Raw genomic sequence first — 16,416 nt, 5'->3', positions numbered from 1 at the left:
TCCCTGCAGCCACTGTGGCCGGATCTGCCTGTCCCGCATTGGTCTTGTCAGCCACCAGCGAGCCTGCAGCAGACGTGGACTACTGCACCCTTCTTAAATCTTCGTTCGCGAAGTCAAGCCGAGAGGCGAGAGAGAGATATAGCAAGTGTGCTAGTGTGAAGCAACAGTTACCACCACTGAGTTGTCTGCTTGAATCTGTTTGGGAGAAGGTATTGAGGTTAAAGCTATAAGCAAACTACTTTGAGCTTTTAGGAGAGCTAGTTTATAAACGTATTAAGATACAAAGACCTCTGGAAATACAATGTTGACAAAGTTGCTGGGATCTTTCAAACTTCACTCAGGACTTAGTTGAAGCTGCCTGTAGGAAAATAAGAATTTTGGGCAATGCAGTTTATGTTAACTCTATGTGAAAATTGCTGTTTTCCTGAAGTTATAGCATTGCTGTATTGTACTAAGTATGTGAGTGTTCTGAACATGCCCTGGAAGTAAACTGGGACAAAAGATTTAATAGTTGAAATGGGCTGGGAGAACTTGTTTCTAAATAGATCTGTTGACTGTACTAGCTGAGGAGAGACCAGAGTAATGGTGGGAAATCTCAAGCACCTGTCAGGTAGCCAAACCCTTATGTACTCCCTTACTAAATATTCATTGTAAACAACTGTATTTGCAGAATTGGAAATGTAGGCAGAGTGTGGTGTAGGAACCATAGCTTCCTGCTTGTGGGTGAGAAGACTGGAAGACTGATGAGAAGGGAGAACTGCAGGCTCTAGAACCTGCAAACATCTCACTCATCAGTGAGTCCTTTTAACCCTTGCCAGAAGTGTTCCCAGTCCCATTTGAGAGTACTATAGGAGTGTAAGGAAAAGGCATCCTTAGGAACATAAGAAGCTGAGTAGTACTAGTTGTGTTTAGGCCCTTCCTAAGTTTCGTTTAGAACTGAGTTTGGCAACATTGCTAAACAAAGTTCAAAACTACTGGTCAGTATAGTATTACTGATTCTATATTTTCAGGATCTGGCTTTAAAATATGACATAATTAAATCCTTTTAAACTCATTGAGTTCAATGGGCTTTAGAAGGCTGTAAGATTGCTTAGGGTTGTACTACTAGTGAGCAACCAGTCTAGAATAAGTAATGCTAGAGATAGTGACAATAAGAAAAGAAACTTGAGTAGAAATATTGGTTCTTTTGTGGAGGCCCCTGTAGAGAATAGTAGAAATTCGAGCTCAGATTTTGGCTGTGAGGATTTAATAACGGCTTACATCTTGGCAACCAGTGGATTTTATATGCATCTGGACTTTGTTCCTCCAGAATGTTGCAAATCACCTTTATAATAGCTTCTTCTACTTTTATTGGAGTGTAATTCACTTCAGAGGTACAATATATATTGTCCTTTTGAATCACAGCTTTGTAAAGATGCACCTCTTCTCCCACCCTGTTTTGGAGGACATGCAGGTGGTTTGAATTATGATGCTTGGAAATTTAGTCAGATACACCTTTTCAAATGCTTCATAGATTGCTCACCTCTTTTGCAGTCTTTATTTTTCTTTCCAGTTGCGGCTTTTCCTCCAGTTTGTGGCATGAGCTTGCTTGTAAGATTCATGTTGAATGATATGCTCTGTCAGAAAATTTCTTCAGTACAGCTGCTGTTTGTATATGTCAGTGTGGTTCGGATTGCATAGCCTGGTCTGTGGTAGGATGGCTCACAGTAGGAAAGAGGATATATGTGTGTCACTCTTTCAACTCCAATTCTTTAAGCTGAAATCGAGGGCATAACAGATAATGTGCTTGAGAAGGCTAATTTATGTTTTTATCTAATGAGGACAACATAATAATTTCTGTGATTCTAAAGTGTGTAGCTCCATCCCACCCTTCCATCACACAGAAAAAGAAGATGATTGCTTCAGACTCTGAGCTTCAGGATTCCTTAAATTCAGCACTATCCACTCTTAATTATTCTTTGAACACTGAAACAGCAGATGAAAATAATCCAGCAGAACAAAGTCAAGCTGAACTAGCTGAAGTGACCAAACCAGAAAGGGGGCCCGCTGAGGATGATGGACATCAGAATAAAAGTTGTAGTCCCTTAGATCAAAATTCAGTAAATGGGACAGAAAATCAGAGTGGTACCATTGATATCATGATTCACGCAGACCAAGTGCTTGAAAAGGACAATAAAAATGGTGCAGAAGCTGCAGGGGAAAAGATGGAGAAGGAAGACTCCAAAATAAATGTTGTAGTTGAACAGGTAGGTTCAAGCAGAGGACAAAATAACAAACATTCTTCTGCGATGGAAAAGACCCTGGAAAATACAAATCCGGGCATTTGCACAGGAAGTGCAAAGACCATATCAGACCTTCACTTAAATGTGGGCTCATCTGAAAATACAGGTGCAAACTCCATTGCAGAAGATCAAAATTTGACTAAGATGAATTTGCCAGAATCTGAAACAAAAGAAACTTTTAAAAAAGGAATTGAAAAAGGGGCCAAGCAACAGAGAAGAGATTGTGATACAAAAGTAAGATCAGTAATGTCTTAATTTGTTTTCTGATCGTGTAGGGATGCTGTGGAGCAATGAATATTTTTCTTTAGAATTGCTTCTTGTATTATGGGGCATTCAGATTGTTACTGAAAATCAGTAGGCATGCCTAAACCTGCAGTAGATTGAGTTATTGCATTTTCTGCAGGTTTTTGGTTGTGGCGTTCTTAGTTCAACAACAGTATGAAAGTAAATGTTGACACGGCTCAAATTTTCACATTGACTGGCTCTAATGAAACCAGTACCTTCTTAACCAGCTTTTTAATTGGCTTTGCAAGGGCGAGTAGGGATGGGCATGTACCAGCTCACAAACATAAGTTAGTGACAAATTTTGGTTGGTTCATAGTTTGCAAACTGAACTGAAGAGCTGTCACAAATTTCCATGAATTTTAAGGCAGTTTGTAGTTTATAAAGAGCAGAAAGGAGGGGTTTACATAGCTCTTAAACCTCTGCTTTCTGCTCCTTGTTGCTCAGCTAATTTTTGCTGTAAGCAGAAAGCAGAGGTCACAAACCAGTTCGGTTCACGAACTAACCTCCCAGTTGGTATCTGTTTGTGGTTCAATCACAAACCAAAACAAACTGCAAAAATGGGGTTGGTGCCCATTCCTAAAGAGAAACACAGAAACTTATATAGTTACGTATCACAAATAAGGTTTTTAACTTGGCTAGGTTTATGTAACTATCTTACTACTTTTAAGCATGTGTTAAAACATACATTACAGAAAGTAAAGCTGGAAGAAAAAACTGAAGAAGGGAATACCTGTAAAAAACCAACAACTCAAACAGAAGGAAATAAAGAGAAGGGGAAAGCTGCTGCTGCATCAAATCAGAAAAAGCAACAATCAAATCAGAACAATGAGAAGCAACAGAAAAACAAAAGGTATCACGTTTGTAGAAGTGCTGTTGAATAATTATAGTAAGGATAAAAAAAAATAGCAGTATTTTAATGAATACTGAATCCTTTTTAAACCCCGCCTCCCAAGCATGGCTAAAAAGCAGAAGCTATTTAATCAAGTAGGCTGTAGGTGGGTTGGATAATTTGGGGGTTTATTGTACTTCGCATATTTGAGACTGGGATTGTAAGGTTTTTGTGACATTCATAGACGCTTCAAATGTCGAAAGCTACCTGTTAAACAAGATGGGGTGTGTATGTTTGAGTTTAAAGACTGCAGTGGATAAACCTCAAAACACAGTTGGTGGGTCATTCACAAATTTTGTTTGCGTTTGGAAAAAAACTCCGGTTCCCTAAAAGGAGTAAGTTGGTAATAGCCAGGACTTAAAGCTGGGGTGTCAAGCATCTGGCCCCTGAAGACTCCAATCAGGTCAGGAAGCAACTGGTTGTCTGCTGTGCTGCTTCCTGCTTCCAGCATGAGAGCTGGCTTTTGCCAGTCTCTCCTATTTCCTGCTTTGCAGGGGAGAGAAATATAACCAAGCCTCCCTTCCTTCAATTGGCTGAGGGCTCTTTCCCCCTCCTCCTCTGGGGAGGGAGGGGGAAGGAAAGAGCTAGAGAGAGAGAGCACTGTTAAGACCAACGACGTTTTATTCCAGGTATAAGCTTTTGTGTGCCTACACGCTTCTTTAGGGCAGGGGAAGGGAAAGAAAGAAGGAGCCAGAGAGCATGCCAGAGAGAGAGAAAGATGGTGTCCCATGGCATTTGGAGAGATTCCCCTTTCTAGTTCTAACAGATAGGGGGTGGGAGAAACCGGAGAATACAGATTGCATTCTTTATTAGTGGAAGGGAGCAAGAGAACAGTAGTTCTTTAACAACTAACAAAATTTGTGGCAGGGCTTGAGCTTTCATGAATCACTGCTTATTTCTTCAGATACCTCCAGAATGTGAGTCCATCTATCTTGGATAGAGATTTCAGACACTGAATAATAATTGCAGGCAGTGGTAATGAGAGAAGAAGCCTGGGGTCTCAGTCCAGTCCAGGAGGATGCATTGTCTTGCGCTTCATTATCAGTTGCAATTCAGCAGTCTCTAGTCTCCCTTTGAAATTCCTTTGTACTCTTAGTTCAGCAACTGAATGTCCTGGAAGGTTAAAATGTTCTCCCCACTGGTTTTTGAACATTGTGGTTTCTAATAGCTGTAAAAAGAGTAAGATTCCAGTAGCACCTTAAAGACTAACAACATTTGTGATAGGATATGTGCTTTCATGAGTACTGCTCACTTGTTCAGGCTTATTTCCATTTATTCTTTGCATCCTCCTGGACTGAATCCTCTGTACCAAATTGAGATGTAGGTTTCCTGTCTCATTAGCAACGCTGAGAATACTCCTCTGCATATCACACCTTATGCAATCACTCCTATTGCCATTCAGCATTTGAAATAATCTGTATAAAGTTTATATCTTTGGTACCTTACGTTACATTTTATGACACACATTGTCCAGCCCAACAAAGTGACATTTATGTCGAATCTGTCCCTCGTAACAAATGAGTTCAACAGCTCTGTTAAAGTATCTTGTCTGTCTTCCTTAGTGACATAACCCAATTAGTAAAGTTCATGAGAGCAAAATCCGTAGTTCCATGCTCGTTGTGGTATGATACATTTACCAGAGCCAAGCCAGCTAGTAAGTTAGCAGTGTCTTCTCCCACACTTTTGGCCAAAATTATAACTCATCAGAATAGGTGTACCTTTTTCACCCTGGGCAGGTACAATATACAGGCTGAATGATAGTGTAGATGAGGCCATCATAAAGGGGCTACCATATTGGGCACTGCCTACAACTTTCCCCGCAGCCTTTCTCTGTGACTTAAATTCCAAAGTGTGCTATCATTGTTCCATTAAATGAGTCCAATTTTTTTCCTACAGTTGGTTATGCTAATGACAATGAACCCACATCCAGTCTTAAAGTGTCTGGTACTTCAGTTTTCTTTTTTGGAGGAAGACACTGTGGAGAGCCAGTTTGGTGTAGTGGTTAAGTGTGCGGACTCTTATCTGGGAGAACCGGGTTTGATTCCCCACTCCTCCATTTGCAGCTGCTGAAATGGCCTTGGGTCAGCCATAGCTCTGGCAGAGGTTGTCCTTGAAAGGGCAGCTGCTGTGAGAGTCCTCCCAGCCCCACCCACCTTACAGGGTGTCTGTTGTGGGGGAGAAAGGTAAAGGAGATTGTGAGCCGCTCTGAGACTCTTCGGAGTGGAGGGCGGGATATAAATCCAATATCTTCATCGTCATCTGTTCATTCCCAGCAAATGTGCATTTGTGCTACCTTAACAATATTAAGGTACTATTCCTGGTCCAGCCCACTTGACAACTGTTTTCCTGCCCTGTTTCTCTAGTGATTATTCTTCCTCCTGCCAATGGCAATTGAACGGAATATTTTTATATCACTACAACAATTCATGTTTCAGGTTCTTTGGCATTCCAGCTTTAATTTAAAAATAAAAGTAAATCTCTCTAGACCATTGCATTGCAGAAATATAAAGGAAAATGTATATGTTTTCAATGGAAAGGGCTGGGGCTTTTTAAAAAGTTGAAGCCAGGAGTTAGAGAACTACAGAAGGATCTGCTGTGCTGAAGCCCTGCTGCTGCTATGCTGTATCAGCTGGTGCAGGTGCAGCAGCAGTGGGGGAACGACACAAACCTGTCTCCATCTGGAAGACATCTACACATCTTATGAATTGTATAAATGTTGCTACACTTTTGAATTGTTAGGACTTTGATTCCTATTGTTTCATTGCACGAATATCTGTCGGTTTTCCTATCTGAATTCTTACTAGAGCTTCTCTTGCAGCTTCTGAAAGTTTGTCTGTTTTCCATACCATGATGCTGTATACTTAGCATTTGTGTAAAATACAGAGTTTTAGTATTAAATTTCAATGCTGTGTGAATCACCTGGTGAATTATTTGTCTATGAGCTTACCCAAACTATTTTACTTACCTGCCTTAACAAATTATGCTGTTTTTTTTCTTACTGTTGCAGCCCAGTGAACTTCAGAGATGGTATTACAGTATACTTTCATGCCATACTGTCTAAGGACTTCAAGTTGGATCTTAAGAATCATAAAGTGTTCGTTAGGGCACAAAGTATTTCTGGCTATGTGGACTGGAAGGATAATGTCTGTGAGCTGACTTGCTCGAAGTAAGTACAATTCTGCATGTTCAAGCATATCCAGGATTCAGTAGCAAGTCAAAACTTCTAAAAAGTTTTGGTGAGGTTATGTTCTCTACTATGATAGTATTTTTTCAGTGCCTCTGTTTAGACTAATGCTCTACTTTCTGCTTCAAATGTGGTATTCGTTAGGTTGTGTTAGCTAATTTTTTTAACAACCTCAGGCGAAGCTTGTATGTGCTAATCAAGTTGATTAATGACAACTATCCAGAATAGGCTATGAGAATAGATGTAGGTGGCGTAATCCCCTGCTGTCTGAATACCCTGGCACGACTCATGGGCGGAAGAGCTGTGTGATCACGCCAAGCTGTTTGCAGCACTGCCGTTTTCCCCCCCCATGAGATGTTCTTGGAGGTGTGCTTCTGTGCTTCCCTGCATGAGTGCACATATGGGGGACTTTTTAAGAAAAACCACCCTTTCAGCAGTGGTGGGTACTTGAGCCACGCTAGCCATGTGAACACACAACCACCGACGGCTGCCGGGATCCTGCCGCTTCAACAGCAGCTGTCTGATCCCTCTAAAATGGACCTGACTGGATTGGGTTTTTTCGCCTTGGGATACTACCGTGTCAATTTCCCAGTCTGAAACCGACCTATGTGGTACGGAGGAACTCAATCTCTTAACATTCAAAAGATTTTAAAGATAACTATATACAGACATATACATAAGTGAACAGAAGAATTAAATCAGAGTTGGCAAAAATGCTCCATCTCTCTCCTTTAAACTTATGCGCTAACTAGATGGTACACAGGGCAGGCACCTTACTTAGTTACTCAGAAATAGAAGGTTGAACATACTTTCCAGAATGACTCTGGGACTCTGTCTGCCTTCTGTGGCAAGCTCCAACTGACAACTGCCTTGAACTGAATTTTCCTGCCCCCAAACCACTAATATAAACTACAGTTCCCCCTAGGAATGGCCCACCCTCTTGCAGCATTCTGGTACAGACCCCTGATCAACTTCCTGTTCTCTCTATGGAGCTGCCCTCAGTTTACTGGTTACACACAGGAGGGGAGGGGGGAATGAGGAAGAGATAGGCCAAGGCCTGCCTCAGGTCTGACAGTTTGTCCCCATCCCACTCACAGGTAAACGCAAATAAAATGGTGTTTCTCCACATGCATCATAGAAAAATTAGATTTTTTTCCTCCCAGGGGCTGAAAAATACCAGTATGCAATTATTTGGATCCCAAATACCAGATCCATTTTGGTATTTGGATCTGGACCTGGACCTTTTCTGGATTCTGATATTCTTCTCTATTAATCTTTATGGAGTGGTGGGGTGGGGAGCTGGAGGAGCAGTTTTTTAAGGAAATGGAATTAAAATTGCAACAAAACTGCTGCCTCTCCACTAAGTAATTCCTGAGTTTTAAGTGAGCTCTTGAATGAGGTGCCCCCAGCCATTCTCCATTGTTTCCTATTTGAGTAAAAGCTGCAAGAAACCCAAGAGCAAGCAAATCAGTCACTTGGCAAAAGTCTTCCCTTGCAAACAAAACCAGCCGCCACCAAAACCAGTGCAGAACTGTGAGATCACAAAATAGTGAGCCTAATTTAACAAATGTCAGACCAGAGAACCCAAGCCAATCAAACCCAAGAATCCAACAAATCGAGCAAAGAACACAGCGTTACAACTTGCAAGACCAAACTTGCTTAAAATAAGAACCACAAAGAACAAATGTCAGATGTTTGAGTGCTGCAAGACATTAACGTCAGATGTTTTAGAAGAGGCAGGCAAGACAGGCAATAGATGTGGGGAAGGAGAGGTGGAAAGAAAGCAACTTTAATTTTAAATGCATTCTCTAAGCTCCCAGCTTGTTTGGTTTGGTGAAGTAATTTAAAGAGAGAAATGCTTTCTCCAAGCCAGCTGACAGGATGATGGGAGCTTCAAGAACCACACGATATGTGTGAAAGAGCCACATGTGGCTCCTGAGCTGCAGTTTGCCACCCCTGTGCAAGACGAACAGAACCAATTTCGAAACACAGTATCCAAGCCAAATCTACCTGGCAAGCTGATAACAAGCCCTGGTAAGACACTGACACACACAGCAAAATGAAAGAAACTCCTCCCCCCCCCCCCCCCCCCGTCTTGGGAGAATTAAAATACTGGCTCCATTTCTGAATTTTTGGGACCCATTTACCAGTATCCCAGATACCATCCAGACATGTAAATATATTGGGGGCGGGGGGGGGGGATGAATTTTCAGATAAGGTATCTTTCAAATATGTGTTCAGACCAAAAATATCTGAACACACATTCCTAATGTAAACAATTTCATGATACCTTCTGTTCTACTGAAGAAAGCCTCAAGGTAAGTCCAGTCTTTCAGTCTCTTTGAGCACCTGGTATGCATTTTGGCCCTATGTTTATTTAGTACCCTTTACTCTGTTTAACTTTGGGCTGTGTTTGTGTGTGCGCGTGTGTTTTAAAGAGATGTTTATACGCATAGAGGAGGATGCTTTGAAATGCTTAGGGTAAGTCTCCATCCCATGATCCATGGAGGCAGGAAGTAGGTTGTACTTTTCCATCTCCAGTTGGGAACTTCAGTTTTTGCTTCCTGCTGATTGCAAATGCAGCACTTCCAGAGACCTCTGCAATGTTTCATTCCTTTGAGCTCTTGGGTTGCTTTTTTTTACTTCATGTGTGTTTCCTCTGACTATTTCTAGGTTGTTGAAAAACTGCTTTTTCTTCCCCTCATTTTTTCACCTCAGAAATTAAAGAGGATTTGGCCATACCAGTTACCTAGAGGCTCCGTATAGGCCATTCTTAAAGGCTATACTCTTTCTGTCTTAAAGTTACAAGGCTCCTCCAAGTCCCCACTATGGATGCTCCAGTGGCAAATCTGGCCTCTGGCCTGGACCTGCCCAGGAAGGGTGAATGATCTCTGAAGGATACCATTGACTGAATAAACAATGCCACACTCCATAGATCCAGCAAAGCAATAGTTTTTATCTATAAAGGCATCAGCAGCCGCTTCCATCATAACCAGGGCCTCTGTCCTTTGGTTAAAAAAATAGCTGGGAGTATATTCAGACTTGAGTATTTGCTTGTCAGCTTCAGTCCACAGAGTCGAGAGAGCAGTATGCTTAATTTCAGGTGCCAACCTGAACTCCATAAAGTTTTCAGCCAGAGCATGGACTCTGCAGTTACAATCTGCAGAACTGAAGATTTGAACCTTTTGCCAATGCTAATTTCGCTATTTCTAGGAGGTAAACTTTAGTAGAAAACCATGACAAGGAGGCCATGCCCTTCTCAAGTTTTGAGAGGGGACCCTAAATCTAAAGATAACTCTCAGTCTTTTTGGACACAATATTCCTTAGAAGGTATCATAATGGCTCCATGAAGTCCTTTTAGTCAAGATCCAGACAGGTATGGGCCATTTATTCTAGCCCATTCCTCCAGTTAAAACTAACAATGGGCAAGAAAAACAAATATCCACCATCCTACTGATGCCAAACAAATGCTGGTGGGAGGGCAGTTGAAGTTCTTTACCCAAGCCTGGAACCTCTCCACTTCTTACAGGTGGGCACAATAGACCATCTCCTATGGGTACTCAGTTGAATTTGCCTCAACCCCACAAGACAGACTTCTGACTCCCCAGTTCCCAAGGCTCCAGGAAAGCTGCAGGAAATCATGGATACCATAGATCAACTGCAGAAGGTTGGAGCGATCCAACCATTTCCAAAATATTTAAGATGCTTACATGCCTACTCACTTTTCTTCATGGCCTTGAAATGCAATGGGGCCATTCTGGATCTCAAGTTCCTCAACAAGCAAATGAGGTACAGAAAATTAAAGTTGTAGACTCTCAAAGATTATTGCAGAAAATGATTCTGAAACTGTCTGAAGAGTTGGCTCATTCCATTTTAGGAGATTGTATACTTGAGTGTACATACTCAGTATAATGCAAGATATTCCTTTCTGCCCACAATGGCAGGGTGATGACCAATGTTCCCTCTAAGCTGCAGAGTCTTGTGAGCAAAAATTCTACTTTGGGAGCTATGGGCATTAAAGTAGTGAGCTACTGCATAAATTAGTGTGCTCTGGGGTCATCCTTTTTGAGCTAAGACAAAAATGTGTGAGCTGGAGGCTGAAAATCTGAGCTAGCTCATGCTAATTCAGAGGGAACACTGATGATGACAGTAATCAAGTTGAGTCATCTCTATCAGTCCACTCACAAGGATTAATTATCTCAATGGGTGGCATGGTTTCATGAACCAAGACCCACATACTTCAGTAGGACACTCCCGCCTTTCCAGAATCACATAGTGTTGAAGCTTGAAGCCTTCTAAGGGATTTGAAATGCTAAATAATAAAGTGACACCTCTTCCGAAGGAAACCAACCCAAGAGCTCTTTTCCTTCTAAGTTTTTGTTAGAACAATAGATGTATTGCTTGACTTTTATCCTTTCATAAAGCATGTAAACATATGTACATATCCATTCTGTTTTCAAACAGGAATCTTGGCGAGCATGGTCACTTATTTGATGGGTGGGTGACCATTTCTAAAGATAACATGAATAAACCCATTCCCTATAAATACTATGTTTCCCGTGGCAAGGGAGGAGACTACGAATTCATTTACAAAGTTTGTCATGAAGGGATGTTTGTGAATCGTTGTCTGTACATAAACTCAGATGAACTAAGTGGTACAGGTAAGAAATTGTTCCTGGTATGTGAGTGATTTTAAATAATAGAAACAGATCAATTGATATGCAAGTAAATGGAAACTGAAACAAAGAATTAAACAGTGGCATGCTATGGCATATTTAGTCTACCTGTCACTCGAAAATTGGCTGGTTTTTTTCAGTGTATCCATTGAGACAAGATCCTTCTTGTTGAAAGAACTCTATTATAATCAGTTGTGTATAGTTACTATATTTTGTTTTAATGATTGTATCCCTGAAAGATCTGTTGTGATAAGCTGTATTGTTGTATATTTAAAAGTCAACCAGAGAGCAAGAGAAAGTGAAAGACTTGCTGCTGAACAGTAATAATATAGAAGTCTGATTTGTTAAGGACATAATATAGTTATGTCACTATATGTCTGGGAAACGAGAAGCCCAGAAGGAGCTTGCAGACATCATGGGAGATTAGATATGTCTGTCTGTATGCATGTTAATACACACCTTGAGGACTTGAAAGTGTATTAAACGGCTGTTTTGAAATTGTTACTGGAAGGTGGTGATGTGCGTGTCCATTTTGGTGGTCATGAACTGCTCAACGTGTCTTCCTGTCTTGCATAATGGAAGCTTAGGAACTTCACAGGAAAACAGAGTTGGACCCCTCTACTGGAGAGCCAGTTTGGTGTAGTGGTTAAGTGTGCGGACTCTTATCTGGGAGAATCGGGTTTGATTCCCCACTCCTCCACTTGCACCTGCTAGCATGGCCTTGGGTCAGTCATAGCTCTGGCAGAGGTTGTCCTTGAAAGGGCAACTGCTGTGAGAGCTCTCTCCAGCTCCACCCACCTCACAGGGTGTCTGTTGTGGGGGAGGAAGGTAAAGGAGATTGTGAGCCGCTCTGAGACTCTTCGGAGTCGAGGGCGGGATATACGGTAAATCCAATATCTTCTTCTACTCTGTTCAGCAAGTAGGCTGGTTTTCCACTGGTGAAAAGGAGCTTCTTCTACCAACAAGAAGGCTCTACTTTTTAAACTGAGCAGAGTTGTGGTTTCCGGCCTTACGTTTCCTGATATAAAATCTGAACAAAATGCTTGTTTTAACAGACTGGCATCAGTATGATGATATAGTATGCGCTAAATCCTCTGATACTTTGTGGAGCCGTCTAAAAGACCATTTTCCTGGAAAGAACAAAACTGTGAAAGGGAAAGAAATTGCAGCAAAAATAATGCTGGAGGGCCTCTTCAGTATGCTCCACCCCTGGACTCCTATCAATGTCAAGAACTTTCTTCAGCAGTTGCGTCAGTTTTATTTGGTGAATAGAAAACAACTGGTATATGAGGGGGTACCAAAAGAATGGACAGATTTAGAGTTTGGAGAGATGCAGGTAAGTAACTGTAATAAAGCTTTCTGAAGAAGCATTGTTTTTCTTCTTTTGATGCTTTTTTAAAAGGTTGCTTGTCATTTCCCTTCTTTCTTTGCACTGAATTTAATAAGTCAGATTTCTGTGATATGCAGGTAGAACAATCCTGTGATTGTTGCCTTTTGAGCAAATTTACAGGCCATTTCCCAGCACAGTTGCCTTCTTTAAGAAGCAACTGAAGAAAGGCTGTAGTTGGCAGAAAACTAGCCAAGGAGTGGGTACTTTGAGAAGAAAATGGACAAAAGAACCTTCTGTGCAAAATTGAAACAGAAAGCAAGGAGAATTGTTGTGGATTACTGCTAGCTCCTCTTTGCCTTTTCACCACTGTGTCATGGTGGAGGAGTATGTGCTTATTTGGCTACTCCTCCCTCCCTCCCTCCTGCAAGCCATGGCGACCTCTGGTGACTGATCCCTACTACGAGACCTGGAGGGCATTCAGAGAGAGTGCTCCATGAAGCCTGCTTCTGTCTTCCCAACTTGGTGTTCCCAGGAGATCTCCCATCCAAGCACTGACCAGAGTCAACCATGGTTAGCTTTTGAGATCTGATGAGATCAGGCTTGCTTGGGCTATCCAGATCAAGGCTCTACTTCTTGTCCCAATCTTATTAGAGATGTATGTCAAGTAGGTGTGAAGTGGTATGGCACTTTAAAGCCCTGCAAGATGGGAGTCTTGAAACATGGGGCTGTTATCCTCCACTAGGTGGAACCATTTGTTGTGGAACAGCTGACCTTATTCTCTCGCACTCTCTTTTCAAAGCTGCATCATGCGTTACTATAGTGAAATGACAGCACTATGTTCAACAATATTTTATGAGTTTATTTTAACTGTACACTATCTCAAGCTGGACTATGAAGAGACAGCATATTAATATTCTAAATAAATACCTGAATGCAGCCCAGTACGTATAAGCTTCCTCAAGAGGATAGGACTTCAGGAATATGTCCTGCTTAAAAGTACAGTGAGTGATAGTCTCGTTAAGACCTTTAGATCAAAAAGCAAAATTAGCTCTAGAGAAAGGTGTTTTATGGAATGGGGTTTTATTGTTATTTTCATCTTTTATTTAGGTGAAAGAGTTGATATTGGATTACCTAAAAGAAACAGCTCATCAGGTTTCTGACCAGAACCGTACAAATTCCTCATCTCACAGCACAGTAGTCCATAACATACTTGGCCTGACATTAATCATCCTTCTGTTAGGAGAACTCTACAGTCTTCCAATATTAAAAAGTGACCTGAAACAGCTATGCAAACTTCTTTGTTTAGAGAAGCCTCAAGTAGATGTAGTAAATGAAATCCGTTCTGTCAAAGAATTGCTGCGGTATGTGGTATAGGATTTGAAAGTTAAAGGCTTGGAGTTGAAGTGTATGTAAAATGACTAATTACAGTGTCTTTGAATTACTTGGTTGTGAAATTGAAACTCTTATGGGCAAAAGTCCTCATAACTGTATCTCAGTAGAGATACATCTTTCAAATTTCTTAAGTTGAGATAAAAGGTGATAGCAAACTAAAAGAGCAGCTCTTACAGCTGCATTTTAAATAGATTCTTCAGTGGCTCTTACTTTTCTTTGCCTCATTTACAACGTGGATAGAGAAAAATACAAAGTTAACCAAAATAATTATGCAGATTGGCCTATTTGGAGGAAGTTGATAAAAGGAGACTGGACATTAATATGGGTGTAGTGTTGTTATCAAAGTTCTGTTTAATGAACCATTGTTATCTTTCAGTTCTGGAACCATAGACCACATTTTAGCCATTTCAGGTCCTGCTTTCTTCTGTCTCTTTCAGTATTGAGTGCTGTTTCATTGCCTTGTACAACAACTGTATTGAAAAGGAAATCCACGACTGGCTCTGGACAATTCCAATTTGTCATCTCTTCAGTGCTTCTGTTGACTTTGCATATGACCGGGTGAATTCTCTATTTGAATCTGAAGAGAGGTACTCGGGGTTGGAAGGCATCATGTTCAGAAGCTATAGGGAAAAACACTCTAGTCAGAAGTAAGTATCAATGGATGGTCTGATTATTTTTTTCTTTCCTTCTGAAGGATTTATGTTCAGTGAGAATCTCAGGTTTCTTGTGAAGTGTGGTTATCTTTTCTGTATTCCAAATGTGAAGCAACTTTGTGTCAGTGATGATTCAATTTGCTATAAAGGGAGTGCCAAGGAAATATTAATTTGGAATACCTTTAGCTTTTTCAGATTGTATTTATTGTTAACTATATCCTGCTACATAGGAACCATTTTTATTTTTAAGCTATATATATATATATATATATATATATATATATATATATATATATTGCTCTGTTGTAGGTCATATTTCTGTCCTGTATCTTTCAATGTCTTTTGAGCTTTCTACTCTTTTCTGTTGAGTGCAGGGAAAAATGAGAAATGAGAAAAGGGTTACTATGTTGGACCTTATTTTGGGTTCAGGAGAGGGGGGATTGCACAGTAAATATAGTTGAAATATAGACTACATGACCTGCTGGAATATTTAGAGTTCTTGATCCCTAAATTTTCTTATATTCTATCTAAATTACATTATGTTTTACTCCTGGCATGTGTACATTGCACTGAAATACAGGCTAAAAATTTTTGGCTGTGTTTAGGTGTAATTCCTGAGCATGGTATATATATGAACCATGGGCTTGCATACTTCTTGTTCCCCTTACACTCTGTAGTCACCTTTCTCCCTTTCTGTTTAGTGACCATGAATACCCTGCTCTCAGATCTTTTAATTTAATTTATATATAGAAATAGTTACATAGAAACCCTACAAAATAATATTAACAGGAAAAAAACCCAGAACACTTTAAAACTTAACACTTCAAGCTGGTCACTTGTGCTTCTGGTGAAGTAGTGTGTGGTATGCAGGTGTTCTAGCAAGTTCTCCCCTCCAACCTCCCCATAGGCTCCTTGGGCATTTCCTACCTAGGATGGGGTAACATTTTGAGATTCTTTCCAAAGTTACTGCCTCCTCTACTGACTGAAAATAAACATAGGATATAAAGCGAAGGTTTCTTTTCATCACCAGATAGCTGAATGTTTTTGCCCAGCTAGGTTGTGGTCAAGATCTCACTAAGAAGCAATCATATCTTCAGTGTAAGTCTACATCTAGCCAATTGCTCCTTGTAACTAGGGCATCGCCCTAAGTTCATTGCAGCAAAAGGGACATTTCTGTGTTACCTGCTGAACTGAGCTTTCTCACTGGAACTAAAGGCGTAATTGGGAGACTTCTTATTTCAGTTTCAGTTTATTTCAGTTTATATCCCGCCCTTCCCGCCGAAGCGGCTCACAACATATAAAATCTAACATAGGGTTTGGTTTTAAAAATACATAAATTTGCAACAATTTAAAACAATAAAATAGTAAAACATATAGAACAAACGATCTGTCAAAATGCTACACTACAACCTTCCATAAAGTTTCCAATGTCAGTTAGTTATAGGCCAGCCGGAAGAGGGCTGTCTTACAGGCCCTGCGGAACTGCCCAGGGTCCCACAGGGCCCTCACCTCTTCCAGCAGCTGGTTCCACCAGCAAGGAGCCGTTACCGAAAAGGCACTGTCCCTGGTGGATTTCCGACGGGTCTCCTTTGGCCCGGGGATTACAAGCAGATTTTTTTTTTTACTTTTATGCTTTATTTCAAGAACACATATCAACAAATAGCTCAAACGTACATTTCAAAATAAAAAAACAAAAAAAAACTATAAGGATATATTGAGCTGTAT

At 40.7% G+C, this 16,416-nt stretch overlaps 1 protein-coding gene across 1 annotated transcript in view; it reads left to right on the top strand.

Annotated features, from left to right (window-relative positions):
- The window catches only part of LOC132581012 (E3 ubiquitin-protein ligase RNF213-like), a 187,598-nt gene that overhangs the window by 11,250 nt on the left and 159,932 nt on the right, over positions 1-16,416 (top strand). The window contains exons 4-10 of the mRNA XM_060252031.1: positions 1,884-2,516; positions 3,260-3,417; positions 6,464-6,622; positions 11,105-11,301; positions 12,372-12,652; positions 13,754-14,007; positions 14,476-14,685. Coding sequence (XP_060108014.1) covers positions 1,884-2,516; positions 3,260-3,417; positions 6,464-6,622; positions 11,105-11,301; positions 12,372-12,652; positions 13,754-14,007; positions 14,476-14,685 — 1,892 coding nt within the window. The remainder of the gene's footprint in view (positions 1-1,883; positions 2,517-3,259; positions 3,418-6,463; positions 6,623-11,104; positions 11,302-12,371; positions 12,653-13,753; positions 14,008-14,475; positions 14,686-16,416) is intronic.

The sequence above is a fragment of the Heteronotia binoei genome, chromosome 13, assembly GCF_032191835.1.
Source record: "Heteronotia binoei isolate CCM8104 ecotype False Entrance Well chromosome 13, APGP_CSIRO_Hbin_v1, whole genome shotgun sequence".
In the NCBI taxonomy this organism is placed as follows: domain Eukaryota; kingdom Metazoa; phylum Chordata; class Lepidosauria; order Squamata; family Gekkonidae; genus Heteronotia; species Heteronotia binoei.
This window is presented reverse-complemented; position numbering and strand designations above follow the sequence as displayed.